This window comes from Malaya genurostris, chromosome 2, assembly GCF_030247185.1.
Source record: "Malaya genurostris strain Urasoe2022 chromosome 2, Malgen_1.1, whole genome shotgun sequence".
Taxonomy (NCBI): Eukaryota; Metazoa; Arthropoda; class Insecta; order Diptera; family Culicidae; genus Malaya; species Malaya genurostris.
Genome location: NC_080571.1, coordinates 89,373,898 through 89,390,585, shown reverse-complemented (window position 1 = coordinate 89,390,585; position 16,688 = coordinate 89,373,898). Strand labels below are relative to the sequence as shown.

Genomic DNA, 16,688 nt, shown 5'->3' with positions numbered 1-16,688 from the left:
CATTAAGGAGTTTTTTTTTAAAAATTTGCAATTCCTGTTCCACTACCCGATTTGCTCCCTTTCATTCTGCTACTAACGCAAATAATAATATCAACTGGTTCATGCCATTTTATAAAATTCTAGCAGGCATATGATAAACTGTCTGTTCTGTACCATTCGGATATTGTGAATCTGTTAATATAAAAGATGAGATGTTTTTATGCCTGCTGGCGATAAATATTCAAAAACTTTTCTCTGCTCCTAATAAAGCAATAAAACCTATGAGCACTTACTAATCTCACATTTAGACAAGATTGTTATAGTTCAATTATTACAATGTCATGCCATAATTCGATAAAAAAATACAATATATGAAATTTAATCCCAAAAATTGTACTAGGGCAACTGCCCCCTTAATCATCTCAGCTATAAGGTCCCAGAAAGTCAAAATAAAATTTTTCAAAAAAAATTTATTGATGTGACACTCAATCTCGACGTTTCAGGCATTTTTAAAACTTTTCGTATCAAAACAAATTTTTCGATTTCGTAGATCTCATGTACTTCCCCCTATGGCAATACTTCAAGATAGAAAATTTTCAAACTTCATCCATCCGATTTAGCCCAAATTTCGCATGGAGACTTATTTCGAGTTGCTTAAACTTTTGAGTACTATAAGTTTACGAAATTAGAGGTGATATCATAATATTGGCACCCTTATATATACAAGTGCGGTAAAAAACAATGTGTTTTGTCGGTTACGTCACTTATACCATCATATCTCCGGAACCAAAAGTCGCTGTCGCTTGATCTTTGTACTTGATCAATGGTCTAACAATAGTTTTCAAACAAGCCTAAGCTTGTAGAAATCGGTTTTGCCATTTCCGAAAAACTTGAGCGGTAAAAAAAAATAATCATATATCCGGAACGAGAAGTCATAGCCATTTGATCTTCAAGCTTGATCACTAGCTCAACAGTTGGTTTCAAAAGGGCCTAAGCATGTTAAAATCGGTCAAACCATCTCTGAGAAAATTGAGCGGTAATAATATCTTCGAAAAGAGCACGCACATGCACACACAGACATTTTCCGATTTCGTCGAATGGTAGAAAACACTATGGGTCTCCGAGGCTCCGTTCGAAAGTCGTTTTTTCCAGCAATCCTAATACCTTCCTATAGAGGAAGGCAACAAACACTGAACTAATAGATGAACACATTTCATCTTTGACTCATCAGTGCATAGCAGTTCAAATTGAACTGCTCTATGCAAAACTTGGCAGTTCAATTTGAACCGTTAAGCAGATGTAAAGTTTCTGCTATTTGCAGAACACTTTTTTCTTTGCATCAAAATGCAATGTCAATACTGACGTGCCGAACTCAGAGGCAAGCCTCTCGGTCGAGAAAAGTAAACCACCGCTTGAAATTTACAGCAATAATTTTAACCATCCCAACTTGTTTTAATATTTCCAAGCATTTCTTAAAATAGAGTAACAAAACGCAATACCACTTTAATGACGATTTGCTGTTCCATGCCATACTTCAAAATCTTAATTCGTTATTGATAAAATTATTGCTGTCAAGTCAGAATACCACCAATCCATAAATCAGCATGTATGAAATATATGATTAATTAGGATACACGATTGTTGTTAAATGTTAATGTCAAGCATTTAGATACTCTTCTCTGCAATTATTATTTTATGAGAATGGTTATTATGAGATAGCTGAATGATGAATCCATAAACTGCAAGGTATACTGTTGTTCGTGTTGTAAGCGATCGCAATCATCCGACTACTTTAGCTCACGTATACATTTAGGCTTATTCGCTTTTGAAGCAAGCCGTCGCGTATAACAGTTGCCTTGTCACCGATGGAACAACGTAATTCATTTGAAATATGTTGCTGTAACATGTGGAGATCTTTAATCAGATGTTCAGTTGAATTCTTTTGCTTCTATCGTTCATTAGTATAGGTATAGAAATGGTAGAACCATCAGCACATTGCTTCAAAAATTATAAAGCTCAGTATTGGTTGAACTTCCATAAAATTTACTGTAAATTGTTCAAACAACCCCTATCACTTTCCAGCAGTAAGATAGATTGTTTCTCAATGTCACAAACTTTCATGCGTCACGGTTGGTCCATGCATTTGCAAGTCTTACCAAATTGCATTACGTAAAACAAGTTTAGAAACAATCTAAGTGGAAATTTGACTTCGTTTAGACAACCCAAATTGTCAAAATAAAGGCTTTTGGATTTTGCTTAACAGAAAAAAATACTCCGATATGGATGACACTTTACGATACGTCTTTCGTACACCAAACCGTATATTTTGCACGTAAACTAGTTCGACACAACAACTTTTATGCGCAGAAAGTAAAAGTTAACGGCTCTTGCAATAAAATTTATACAACAAAATAATAGTTATAGAACCGAATTTGTCAATGCTAGGCTTGTTTGATTGTTACTTTTGAGTCATTTATCAAGTTCGAAGATCAAATCCATTCAAGATTCAACGCACAATTTCGACCATGATCCAAGTAGAGCTGTAAATTATTGAATTTATCTAAATTCTCTATCTTGATTTTTAAATTGGTTTCTCCACGTCTGAAATCTAAACTTTACATTTTCGGGAGCAGCTTCCTCCTAGGAATGCATCGGTTTGAGTTCGATTCTGCATTTGTTCCTCCTTATCCTAATTATTATCAAAAACTGAATATATTGCATGTTCTTAACGTCTCCAATTTTGTTTTTGTTTGACAATTCCAAAATTAGAAATTGATTCTCAAGACAAAGATTTTGATAATTTATGTAACTCGATTAAATGAAGAGCCAAGAAAGTGACTTCTTTAGCAAAGTTGTATAAAAAAAATCCTCCAACTCTGCGGTGAAGCAGGATAATATTTAAAAACAATTGAGAAAGTTAGATTCCATTTTCAATTCAAACATGAACTACCCTGACAACGTTTATGAAGACACCAACCACCAAAAAATAATATTTAATATAGAAAATATTTCGGTGTCGATATATTTTCGTTTCGGTTTTTTCATGTTATTCGCAATTAAAAAAAATATGTATCCCAATGGCTGTAGCCGGGAAAGCATTTGAAATCTGCAGAAAGAATATTAATATCGTTATACCATAATTGGAAGAGCTTGAACTGGGGAGCATTTTCTCAACATTTAAACCCTTCAACTGTCGTATGAACGAAACTAGGGTCATTCGATTTATTTTTAAAGGAACCATTTCATCTAAAAATTTGAACAATATTTAGAGGTGTTTTAGGCGTTTGTTGTAAAATGTATTACTTGCATTATAAAATACTTAAACATTTTGAAACATTTTCGATTTTAATTCCACTCTGGATTTCTCATAAATAAGTGAGTTGTTTTGGACACGTTTAAGTGCTTCGGTTTCATATATTTCATCCGATTTAATAGATTAAGTTCAATGTATTGCAATGCAATTGGATTTATTTAAAATTGTTACCAAAAATTGTTCGACGATGAGAATGATTTGCGACTAACCAAAGAAAGGTATCAATACACCACTAGATCAGACTTTGGCAACCTTATGAGTCGGAAAAACTAAAAACTAAATTCAGTTAATTCGCAGTTTTGAAAGAGCCACGAAATGTTATCCCTTCCAACTACTATATGAATAGAACTTGAATAAATAAAGCAAATAAAAACTTATTAGTTGAATATTGCTCAATACGGATGTCGTCATTGTTTGTGCTGAGAAGACTTACATTGAAAGCGAAATATTTAGTCGAAACGAACCAAATCTTTCTCTGAAACGTAGACTGGGACTCATCCAATTTTGTTGTTAGGCAATTTTATGACAAAAAGTTTCGATATTCATAAATCATTTTTATTTAATTTCATTTCGATATTAATTTATTTTTTTTCAAGGACACCTATTTTTTGAAAACGATATCGCATAAATGGTCACTTTGCCCTTGAGTTAAAAAATTGGCATTTCACGTCATATGTTTGTTTCAGTAGAGCTATGGTTCTTGGCTTATCAGCGTATGCCTTGGATTTCATATAGCTCCACAAAAAATCAAATCGGGTGATCTCGGGGGCCAGTCGAAATCACCGTTTTTTGAGTTTGACTCGTCCGGGGAACAATGGTTGTAATAAACCGATTTTTAGTCGAGCTGTGTGGCATGTTGTACCGTCCTGTTAAAACCAGTAACCATTCAAAACATTTTCACGAACAATGGGCATCACAAAATCATTTATCATGGCTCGATAACAAACGCCATTAACAGTTTTCGACCAACTACCATATGTGAAGTGATGTGATGTGAAGTGAAGCCACCATCAGTTCTAGGACTTGCCAGTGGATGCGGGTAGACTTACAGTAGCCCCGATATGACTCATCCATTCACCTTCTTACTATAGCTGTTACCAAAAAGCGAACAAAAAGGGTTGGGCGGATACGTAAGTAGAGTCACTTATTCGTATTCCGCGGGAATAAAAGATGCTCTTCCAACCATAATATCCAGTGCATGGATGAAGCATATCGCTATACATGCTTAAACCCGCCTGATGGTTTGTTTGAGAAGGGCGCGTCAGACTCATTTCAAACCTTCAGAAGGAAACAAGTTTCCTTCGAGTGACTTGGGCTGGCTATCCACAATCCCTCGTCCAGTCATCAATTCGTCCGATGCCCTGATGCTCCCTCCCCTTTACGCCCCCGTGCAAAATGTTTTATATTGATAAATACAATGAAACATAGTGTAATGAAATTAATATAATAGATTACAAAATAATATAATATAACATAATATAATATAATATATTTTAATTTAATATAATATAATACAATGTCATTAAATATAATATAATATATTATAAAACAATATATAAAATAACAGTGAATGTAGAATGTCCGTTATGCTCTTCTATCTTCGAAATACTGCAGGAAGTAGAATATTTCTCTTCTAATAACAATAATAATAACAATAAATATAATAATGAAAATAATAATAAAAAACAATATAATATAGTACAATGAATTATATAATAAATAATAGAATGAATAAAATGATATGTTGCGATATGCTATGATATTATATTACTTGAATTTATATGTCATTTCTCATCCTCTCATTCTGCCATCAACGCATTCCCTCGACCAATTGTCACCACAGACACACGTGTAAGCATGAAACAGGAACCAGTGAGGACCAAGCTCATCTTGTGACGACCTTGATATTTAGTTGAAAGTTACTTTAAAAATGATAACTTATAAGGAAAACAAATTTATATTTTTCGCAGAGGTACGTAGTACTACTCATAATAAACCCTATAATATAATATAATACAACCTAATGCAATACAATATAACATAATATAATAGAATATAATATAATATAATAAAATATAATATAATATAATATGATATAATGCAATGCAGTATAATACCATACAACATAGTATATAATAACATAAAATAGTGTAAGACGGTAATATATGAAATAATATGCCACGATACAACACAACAGGTAATGTCGCAGTGTAAGTTACGCTCTTCTAATAATAATAATAATAATAATAATAATAATAATAATAATAATAATAATAATAATAATAATAATAATAATAATAATAATAATAATAATAATAATAATAATAATAATAATAATAATAATAATAATAATAATAATAAGAATAATAATAATAATACATGATGTAATAAACAACAGAATATATACTATGATATACTATGATAAACACTGCACTTCAGGATGGGCTTCAACCTATAAGCCATTTCGCACCCTCTCATTCTGCTACTAACGCAGAAGGCGATAGCACCCAGTCGACGCCGTTCTATTGACCAAATGTCATCATAGACGCTCGGGGAGGCATGAGATAGGGGCTTGTGAGGACTTAGTTATCTCACCATTTGACGACCAGTTTTCGACCAACTACCATATCCTCACAAACACCACACCAAACTGAAACTTGTCGGTCGTATAGAGTCCGTTCCTCAAATAATTGAGGGTTTACAGTGGCATAAAATTGACAGTTTTGCTTATTAATGCATCCATTTTTCGAACTTTAACGAAAGTTATTTGAATGTAAAGCTGAACAACTTTAGCGCGTTCTTTTGGTGAGTACTGTTCCATGGTAAAATAGTCTTGGAATGACGCTTCAAACGCGCTATGTCATTAGTCGCTTTTTTACCGAACGATCAAGTGTCTACAAGTGATTTTAAAGATTTTTTTCAATATTTTAAAGTCGTGTATTTATACCTAGTTGCGGTCGTACAAGGTTTTTGGTAAATCAGAACAATCATTGCGGTAAAAGTACAGTATGAAGAGTAAAATCAATTTTTGATTATCAAACTTTGTTAAATTGAAAAATCAATGCCAATGAACTGCCAAATAGCGTCCATTTTGTTAACTTTAGTCGTTTGAAACTTGTGAGAAACAGTAGAAAAGTGTGATTTTTATCTGAATTTTCGTTTACAGAACCAGCGATGACTTTTTTGATTTTTTAACAAGAATGGTTATTGTATCAATAGTCATCTCATTACTAGAGTAGCAATGTTATTTTGCGAATTGCATGACTTTCAATCAACTAATTGTGATGGAAACAAAAATAATATCTTCGCTCTAAAAAGCTGTATTGCAGAAAAAATAGTTCGACAATTGTACAATCCTGCTGTTATAGCAACGCGAAAAATCGAAGGGAATGGGTGCATTACCTATAAAGCCAACGGATCGAGCAGAGACAGCAGATCTCACTCTAACTTATGATTTATTCATATTAGTTTAGTTTTCTTTATCAAAGAGACTTTCAGCCGGTGGCTGGTTCGTCTCTGATGATTTATTTATATGAGATGTCACTCTATTCTTTGAAATATCAGATTTTTAGGGGATAAAGCAGGATTACCAAATTTAGAAAAAATTCTCTGTGGTATTACTTCTTAGAGCCGATGTATTAAACTGTTCGATAGTTCTTAACAGATCGGCTACCGAACGCTTTGCAATCAATTCAATTATCGAACTGATTACCGAATAGTCATCTGTTGAGAATTCTCAGAAAATCGTCCAATTCTGTAAATTTTTTATGTGTGTTAAAAATCTTGATTAGAAAATTCACGACCTCAACTATTTTGATCGGAAATGACGACAGTGATGACATGTGTCACTGAGAAGTACGGTGAAAAGCGAGTACAAATAGCTAATATTTAGAAATGTTTCCAAAACATGGATTAAAACGAATAAAAAATAGATATTTAGCAGACGGCCTGATGAGATTGGTTTAGAGTACCATTCGGTTTTGAGTGTTTGGTCTGTTTTACGAATAATTGTCGAGATATAGTAATCTGTTGTTTTGTTCTATTTCTATTGTGAATTGTAGATGTGCTTCTAATTCATTGAACTGTTCGAGAACAAATTGAGCTTTGTCTCTTGGTACGGCAAGAAAAAGGTCTCACCTGTTTTTGTAAGTCTTTTCATAATTGTGATTAGTCGAACTTAGTTTGTAACGTCTATTTTTAAATACAGTTCCCCTGAAGAAGACGCAAACCAGTAGCGTCGAAACGTTGGGTGTTAAAACAAAAATATTCGTTTTAATCCATTATTGACTGCATAGCCGATAAAGAAATCTACATTCAAATAGAATCCAGTCGAAAGTGTCCCAAATTGTTTCCCAAACCTTCATAACTCACTTATAACGATTTTTAAATATTTCTTTAAACTAACTCAGTTTGCGAGTAGAACTATAGAACGTAATTCAAAAGAGGTTTCAATTTTTTCGGGCTATTTTATTATTCTTGAAAAAAGTAAGTTTTTTGTTTAGTGAGTGTTTTTTTTAACGTGTCCGATTGATTTTCGACAATTTATTTCTGGGTACCGGTTTCCAAACAACAACGAAGAAAGTTAATTTTTTAAAACAGTCTTGAATTTAATTGATGTATCCTTTGGAATCAAAACTTTACTGATTCCGGAGCGTTGTTTAACTTCTTAAGTGAAATGCATTGTTCTGTGCCGTTGTTGAATCCAGCATCGATTCTGAGAAGTTTTTCTTCGAAAAACACTGTCATTTTTCCATCTTCAACATGGATTATATATGATTCTGTAAACCATCTTTCTCTGCAGGTCTTCTTCGGTAATTTTTCACATGGCCTCCTTGACAGGTTTTACGATAGTATCATCCAGGTACTGGGTTGTGAGCAATCGATGAACGAATGTAATAACGTGTTTTTTTAAGCAGTCTCCCCGAATACAAATTTGTATTTGGTCTCCCATCCTCCGGTTGCTTCGAGCTATCTTTTGGAATCTTGTTGATAACTGTGACATTTAGGCAATCGTCTTCGGTATCCACTGAGTAAACTTATGTCGTTTTTTGCTTTATGCCAACCTAACCCAGTTTCCACCCTAACTGCTGTCAAACTGTTTATTTGAAGCTAGTTTCGAACCTAGTTTCAACATTGTTGAACTGAAAATCGATGGTTTTCATGTCAGGTTTGCGCAGATCCCCGTTGCGAAATGCGAAACCAACACAGTTTCGTGAAAAGCATGTATGGTTTTTACCGTATCAAAGAACGCTCTCTACCGACTCTTCACACGATTCAATCAGTGCCAACAAAGAGAGATGGATATCATCGCAGCAACAAAAAACCGGCATGGTTTATTTAGCATAGAATGGATACTAGTGCGAGAGCGAATTTTTCTTGATGACCTGTCTGAGCAGGGTTTTGGAATATTGCAACCTAGTGTGAGAATCATCAAGTCGAATCATCGATTCGATTTTCTGCGATAATTGTCAACTTGCGATTCTCTCTTAGTAAATTCCACACAGCACCGATCATTAACAGACTGTAGTTTTGTTTAATGGTTGTGAAATACTCAGAGTATGAAGTGAAGCGAAGAAATGTAGAAAAATTCTCTCACGGTTCATGCATTGAGAGGTACGAGTTCTTGTAGCATCTTCGACCGGATCGAAAATGTTGTATACAATATAGAGCAATATCGAGCAGCTTCTGTCAAATTATCGGTAATCAACAACACTGGTGAAAAGTGTTTATTTTATGAAACTACAGTGGGTCAGTTTCAGTTTTCTCAAGCGAAAACGACATTAGAGTGCCTTAAACCAGAGTGACGACCGCTGTTCGTTTGGAATGACAGCTTTGTTCCGAACGAACAAATTACCTGTCAAAAACAACGTAAAGCTAACGAAACTACCAGTATTTCTGGTTAAATGTTTTTAATTGTTACCAACATTACGAATAAGATGTCTTCACTCTAATTATAGGCACTCTTAGTAAACTAAATTTCACTAAATCACAGCTACATAAATCAGCGCAACATCATATGTTGACATTGTCGCATTTTTTTCCTGCCGTTCCCAGTATTGCTGATGTCCGAAGATATGCTCAAAATAACTATCCAAAGATAATTTTACCAGTTGACTATTTGAAAACTATGTGTTTTGACGTTATTAAAAATGAAATTTGAATATTAGTTCCTAGTTTTATAAGACGACAGGTCTGAGAATGCTGAGAAACTCAGCTACAAAGTAACGTACATGCTAACCAAAACATCTCACAGTAAGTTAGTTTTTCAAGCGCAATCATTCAGAATTGTTAGGACATACGTAAACTGTTCATATTTTCAGTGGAAGTAAAACAAATTTGTAGGATTTCATATTGTTCGAGGTTGAATTATATTATCACAAATTTATTCAATAATAAAAACGTTGAATTGATTGTGTACCAGTTGAACTTTAACTATACGCGTAGAAGAACTTTAGTCGCCAAGTGTGTGTAATTTTTTATCAACCCTTGATAAACCAATCACTTGTTCACGTGTTTTACAATCGTACTACAAAGTTGATAAAAATAGATGACCATTTGATGTCGGGTAAATTATTAAGATAACGAAGGTTTATGTTTATGTGTATCTATAAAACGAATTATCGTACAGATAAGCTATGTGGGTTTTTCTTCGACCCCAATCAGCACTCGAAAACTACAAGTAAATGTATGTGTTTCCCCAGGTTTGATGAACAAAACATCCAGGTACAGCTTAGCTGAACCCTCTACGAAGCATTATGTGTTAACTCAGCTACCCCATGCAAAATGCCCAGCTAATATAGGAACGCTAACATGCACACACAAAAATTACCATAGCAAAGACCAAATTCTCCCTCGATCATAACCATCACTCTCAGCCACATCGCCATGTACAGTTTCTGTGTTCGACCGGTTCATACGCTGATATCAAAACTTTTTGTTGTTTTTGCTTGATAACCAGAATGGTGGCAATAATATCATTTTATAGTGAGTTTTGGGTCTCAAAATATGTCCAAAAAGTAAATGATCATTCGGAAAACTAATAGAAATCTATGAAATCAGTACTGAAGTGAACCATTTTGGAATAATAATTACTGTATCAGTTTTACTTTGGTTGGAACATACATTTTGTATCAGTATTATTCTTCAAAAGAATATTTAATAAACTGTACACCGGATAGGAACTTGTTTATGATAGTTACACATTTGTTTTAGAATAGCATATCTTAGGCATTTATGTTCTGTGAAGAGTTCACTCCGTTATTTACAAGAGGAACTACAAACATTTTCTCTTCACTGACACTAAAAATGCGAAAACAATTCTTCCAGTGTACAGGTAAACGGCCTAATTGATCTTCTGACGTTTCTTATGTTCCCGCGGGGCCCCGTCTGATAAAACTTTATTATTGAGCAAAGCTTTATTGTTGTGATGTTGTGATGTATGTGTCCACGAAAAGAGAAGAGCATCATATTTAGCGAACCAGTAAGGCGGTAGACTCGCGAATATCCAGAGCGACGATTCGCTGTTACTGTAGGCACTTTCGTGTTCCGTTCTTTTGTTTGTTATTGCTCGGTAATTTTTGGTATACAGACGAAAATAATGTAAACAAAGATGTTTTAAAAGTCAGTATACAAAAGAAGCTGTGTGATATTAAGAAGTGAATGTGTTGAGTTTGTGTGAATGTGCGGCGCATTTTGTGCGAGTCGATAATTGATGTTTCCGATATTATGCTGTACGAAAAGAGAAACATTCGAATGAGAGAATGGTCAAGCGACGAATCGATAAAATGCAACTTTCGGTTTTACAGTTTTAATTTCAGTTTTGAGAGAGCGCGTGGAGAACAAACAGCTGTATTTTATCGTTATTTCACAGACAACAGAGACACATATGCTCTATTTCCAATGTGATTGAGGTATTTTAGAGACCTTTTGAAAAGTGATCACTAAGTCGCAAATAGCTTATAGAGGCGCATCGAACGGTCCAGCAAACGCCTATGTTTACAAAATCGATTATGGATCAAATTTTCACTTGAATATTTTACAGTTTTTTTGTGAAATTGGATGCTGGAAAATTTGGTTCTTTGCAATTTTTAGGAGTATTGAAATGGTTTTCGATTCATTAATTAGGCTTTTAAATTGAATAAATAAAGTGTTAAAACTGTGAATTTCTGATTCGATAAGATCGCCAAAACCTATCAGCAACGAAAAAAGTTTCTTCAATACTGATTTGAAGGGTTTAATGAAACTACCAAGAATGGAATATGTTCCGTAAGTAGAACTTTTGAAATAAATCAATGAAAGCATCATTTTTTAACTATTCTTTAAATAATCGAAATATATTCCTCTTAAAAGTTATTAACGAGTACTCATTGGCCTTTATCGCAAAACAAAAGGGCCAAATTTGTTCTTTTGATTTATCTTTTGAATTTTTGTATCGCCACTTATCAATTCCGTTTTGTATCCATTCCGTCAACTTATCAATTCCGTTTTGTATCCATCGTGTTCGTGAGTGCTTTTTATAACAACGATCAGTGGAGTTCTCATCGAATTGTTGTTTGATTCGACGCTTTTGCTGTTTTTTACCTTTTTTTATAAATATAAAAAATACGTATAGAATTCGCTCAAACTTTAGAAAAATTTTCCGAGGCCCGGAGGGCCGAATGTCATATACCAATCGATTCAGCTCGACGAACTGAGCAAATGTCCGTGTGTGTGTATGTGTGTGTGTCTGTATGTGTGTTGTCAACTAAGAGGTCGAGATCTCAGAGATGGCTGGACCGATTTTGATCAAACTAGTCGCAAATGAAAGATCTCCCCGTCACCCAGAACGCTATTGAATGGTTTTGTGATCGGATGTTTACTTTTTGAGTTATACGAAGTTTTATGCCAAAATTTTCACGAAGTTTTATGTCAAATTTTGACAGTATCTGTAACAATTGACCTTGAAAACAGAATATGTTTCGGGACTTTGATTCCGCACGGCAATACCTATCCAACAAGCCAAAGATTGTTAAAATCCGTCCATTTTTAACGGAGATATCGATATTTTTGTGGAAGCGACTTTTTCCCTTATTCCGGCAGTAGAAGTTGTGAGCGCTGTCTGGCAAAGAAATGCTTGGTAGCAACATAAAACACGATTTTTCATACTGTTACATACATTTGTTTCTAAGTACCCAAAAGACTGTGTACAGCATAATATTTTGCCTCGAACCGATTTTAGCATGGTTCGTTTTTGGCAACATAAACGTTCGAATATGCCATATGTAAACCAGATGATGGCAGAATTTTCGAGTTGAAAGCAATTCCATAATTAAATTGATTTAAACTAGTAACAGCAATAAATGCTGAAGGACATAACAGCTATATACCATTCGAATCAGTTAGTCGAGATTAGCAAATGCGTGTGTGACAAATAATTTCACTCAATTTTTTCTCGCAGATGACTCAGCCGTTTTCTACAAACTCAGATTCATATAAAAAGTCGTCCTAAACAAGGTTCCTAAATTGTGTTTGGATCCGATTTCTGGTTCCGGAGCTACAGGATGATATGTGAAACGAAATTAAAACCGTGTAACTCATTTTTCTCGTAGATGGCTGAACCGATCTAAGATTCAAATGATATCTAAGAATCATCTAAGATGGAAATAAAAAGCTCTAAGATTCTATAAAACATCTTGTTTTTCAGTCAGATCCAACTTCCGGTTTCGGAGATACAGGGTGAGTAGTATAAAAATGTCTATTTCACATGAATTAATCAGGTTTATCGGGTTAGCAGATTTGGATAGTCGATAAACAAATAAACTTATTTCATTTTTAGTGGTAATCAGTTTTCTATTCGGATTTAATTCGCACTACGATTTCTCAAAGATGTCTACACTGATTTTCAAACATTGCGAAACAAATGTAAACTATACAGCTACTCAAGTGAATTTGTCTGACTTCGGCTACACCGAATTTCGAATTCCGGTTCCAGTATCGAATCGTTTCTCAAAGCTCAATCGTTCTCTCGAAAAAAGCCAAATCGAATTTCAGAAACTAAAGTTCAAATTTAAATAAATCCAATTTTATTCAATTCTGATTTCCGATTCTGGAATTGTAGGATGATGCTTTTTTTGAATTCAAAGCGATATAGATGATGACAATCCCGAAAAGCTTTAAAGTTGGACTCAAAAATATTGCAATTTATTCGTCATATGGCCATACGAATCGGTTTGGGTTATGATGGTTCCTGAATACCGGCTCTGGAGGTACCTTAAATTACTGTAAACTCTAAAGTGGAAGTTACTTCGACATATTATGGAATGTTTAATCGATTGTTACACTTTTAGATTCAAATTCGATCCGATTTGCAGTTTCGACATCACAGAGTAATGAGTGATTAAAATCTTAAATTGCCACTTAAAACGACGGACATTAGAATAATGCCATGAAAACTGAAACACCGAAGAATATTCATACACAAAACACATGCGAATTGATAAAAAAAGGTATCATCTCACTGCTAGGTGGATTAAACACGTTTTTTTTCTGATCAATTCAGACTAGTTTTTGGCGCTATATCGACCGTCAGCACCAACTTCGCCGCTTTACTGCGTACAATGATCAAAACAGAGATGGAGAAAAAACAATGCGGAGAGTGTCAACACGAAATCAACGATCTAGAACCAGTGCGTTGTGGCTTTTGTGAAACACCATTTCATATAAGTCAAAATTGTTGTGGCCAGGGGTGCGAAAATTTGACATTTTCTTTAACTGTCGCTAAGCACAAGACAGCCACTGAAAACGATCCGCTCAGCTGCTACGTTTAACAGTAGCAAACATGCAATGACACGATAGCTAGGTGCAGTAGTGAGAGCCACGACACACGACAGCAACATTGAGAGCAGTTCATTCTGTCGCACTCTCTCACAGTCAAATCCACATCGTTCGTTCTGCGGTAGTGTACGTACATTCTGGATAGGTAGCTGCTGCCCACATTATCGAAATGACGGAATGCGTAATGAATTCTTACTCGACTGCATGATTTTTCAGTGCTCGATCGGTTCAGTGCTAGAATTTTCGCCTGAGTTGGCTGCTCGATCAACCTGATTGACAGTGACATTATAAATGTCATTGAATATTCGTTCATTTTATAAATGTGTTAGTGTAAAATTTAGGCGACTTAAGCCATTTCATTACACTCCAGCTAGAGGAATGGATGATGCTGACTAAGGTAGGCCGTTTTGTTAATTTCCAGCGAATTTCAACAGATTATGTTGGAATTCTAAGAAGAACTGGTTATTTACTAGTTCTGTATATCCGAAAAACATGAAGATTTCAATGTGTATAATCAGTTATGTAATGTTTTCATTTAAAAATAAACTGAAAGTCAGCACGAAAACGTGCAAAATCGAGAAAGAAGACGAAGAAGACAAATTGAAAATTCAGTCCGCATCTTCTCACTCAATTCCGACTGATTTCCGAATCAACCGGTTGTAGGCGAAATTCATTCGGAATCGGTTGTTGCACTGGAGTTGGAATTGATTCGGAATTCATTATGATTTCCACATGAAATTCCGAATGAAAATTTCTCGCCGATTCGGAATTGATTCGGAATCCATTCGGATCTGATAATGTGGGTGCATTTATTTTCGTTCAAGGTTTTTGTAAATGTCGCGAGCTCGAAATGTCATGACATTTGTATAACTGGACACAGTCACGTACCCAGAGGGGGGGCCCGAGGGGCCCTGGCCCCTCCAGAAATCAAAAACAGATATATAACTATTCAGAAGATCTGAGACATGTGTTACAGAAAAATTAAGACAGTAAACGTAAAGAAATGTAATACAATAACAGTTCCAGTGGAAAAGTTTATAGTGTCTGTTAAAAACACCCGTAAAAGGCACACCGAAAATTAGGTACATAAGCAATCTTCAGTGACATTATTTTTTATCTTTGAGCCCCTCCTGGGTACGGGCCACCATAACCACTATTTCCAGAGTCAAGAACGGAAATGAGTCATCAACTAACAAGATATGTTAATTAGAAGATTTTACCAACCAGTTTCAGATTACCCAATCGAATTTTTTTCGAAGCTCAAAAGTCGGTTTTCACAGTGATTACAATCAATGTCAAAATTAAAGGAAATGGTACGGGATGACCAGAAAGTGCCATGAGGATTAGTACTGAGCAAAATAATCATACTGTTAGAAGGATTCTGCGAATCAAAAAGATGTCCTGCCGCTGGATGCCGCACTTGCATACTCAGGATTAAAACGATGAACGCGAGCACACGACGGAAGCATGTCCGCCTATGCTGAAGATGATGATGTCAGTTAGTTACTGTTGACGAAGTCTGGATCCATTATTATACACCAGAGAACATAATGATTTACCGACAATAGACTGAATTCGGCACGAGTGCTTCGAAGCGACCTAGGTAGGCTAAATTGGGCGGAAGGGTTATGAAGTCGATTCTTTGGGTTTGTCTCGGTATATTTTTCATGGATTACCTCGAACAAAGAAAAACAGCAAGTATAAGTGTGCATTATTTGAGCGATTATAAATCGGTTTTTCGAGACAATGCACAGAGTCTATGAATCCATAAGACCATCCATTCTTACATTTGTGCAAATCGTCCTAGTCATCTCTGAGAAATTTATGTGAGTTCCATTTTGGAGTTTTTGACTACTACTAAGAAGATTTCTCTGTTGTAGCATCGTCATTCCCAATGACGAATTTAAATTTTTATACTTATCACCCTGTATAACCAGACTAGAGATGCAAAGTAAAAATTTTGAATATATTCATGCAGGGTTGAAGAAGTCTGTAAAAAGTCTGCGAACTCCAAGTTTCTTCAAAGAATGATGTAAGGAATTGGTATAGTGAACATAAAAAGACCACGCCGATTTCAAAAGTCTGTAAATTTTTACAAACGTCTACAAAAAACGTGATTTTCAAAAGCCTACATAATATTCTGCAACTGAAACATGTCTGCAGCTTATTTTATAAATCTTCTGATTTACAAACAAATCTGCAGGTCTGACATCTTTGATCCAGACACGGAAGATGACTAGATGAAATTAAATAGGATCATGCGGGATTATAAGGCACTTCATTTGAAAATAAATTTATTTAAATCTGCTCGACCATCTGTTCGACAAATAATCAACAAATTTTACAAACTAGAAGAGCTTGAATAGTTTCACAATATTAGTCTCTTTTTACATCGTGAACACATAAGAACATCCTATTCACATAAAACACACCTTTAAAATTGAAGGTTTTAATACTTATCAGTCAGTTTTTCTGGAACCAGAAGTCGAAGCCGAACTATGGGACCATCTGATAAAAGGAATGTAAAAAATCGATCCCTTTCCTTTGACACACATAACTTCTTGCTTCAATCCCTCATTGTCCA

General features: G+C 34.8%; 1 protein-coding gene across 3 annotated transcripts in view; it reads left to right on the top strand.

The window, feature by feature from the left end:
* LOC131432016 (galactokinase-like) overlaps positions 1 to 16,688 on the top strand; it is a 139,025-nt gene that overhangs the window by 49,776 nt on the left and 72,561 nt on the right. Inside the window, exon 1 of one of the 3 annotated variants that reach the window (XM_058598039.1) lies at positions 11,041 to 11,557. The exons of the other annotated variants lie outside the window; for them this stretch is intronic. Coding sequence (XP_058454022.1) covers positions 11,529 to 11,557 — 29 coding nt within the window. The 5' untranslated portion in view covers positions 11,041 to 11,528. Of the gene's footprint in view, positions 1 to 11,040; positions 11,558 to 16,688 lie in introns of those variants that run through there. 3 annotated transcript variants of the gene reach the window in all.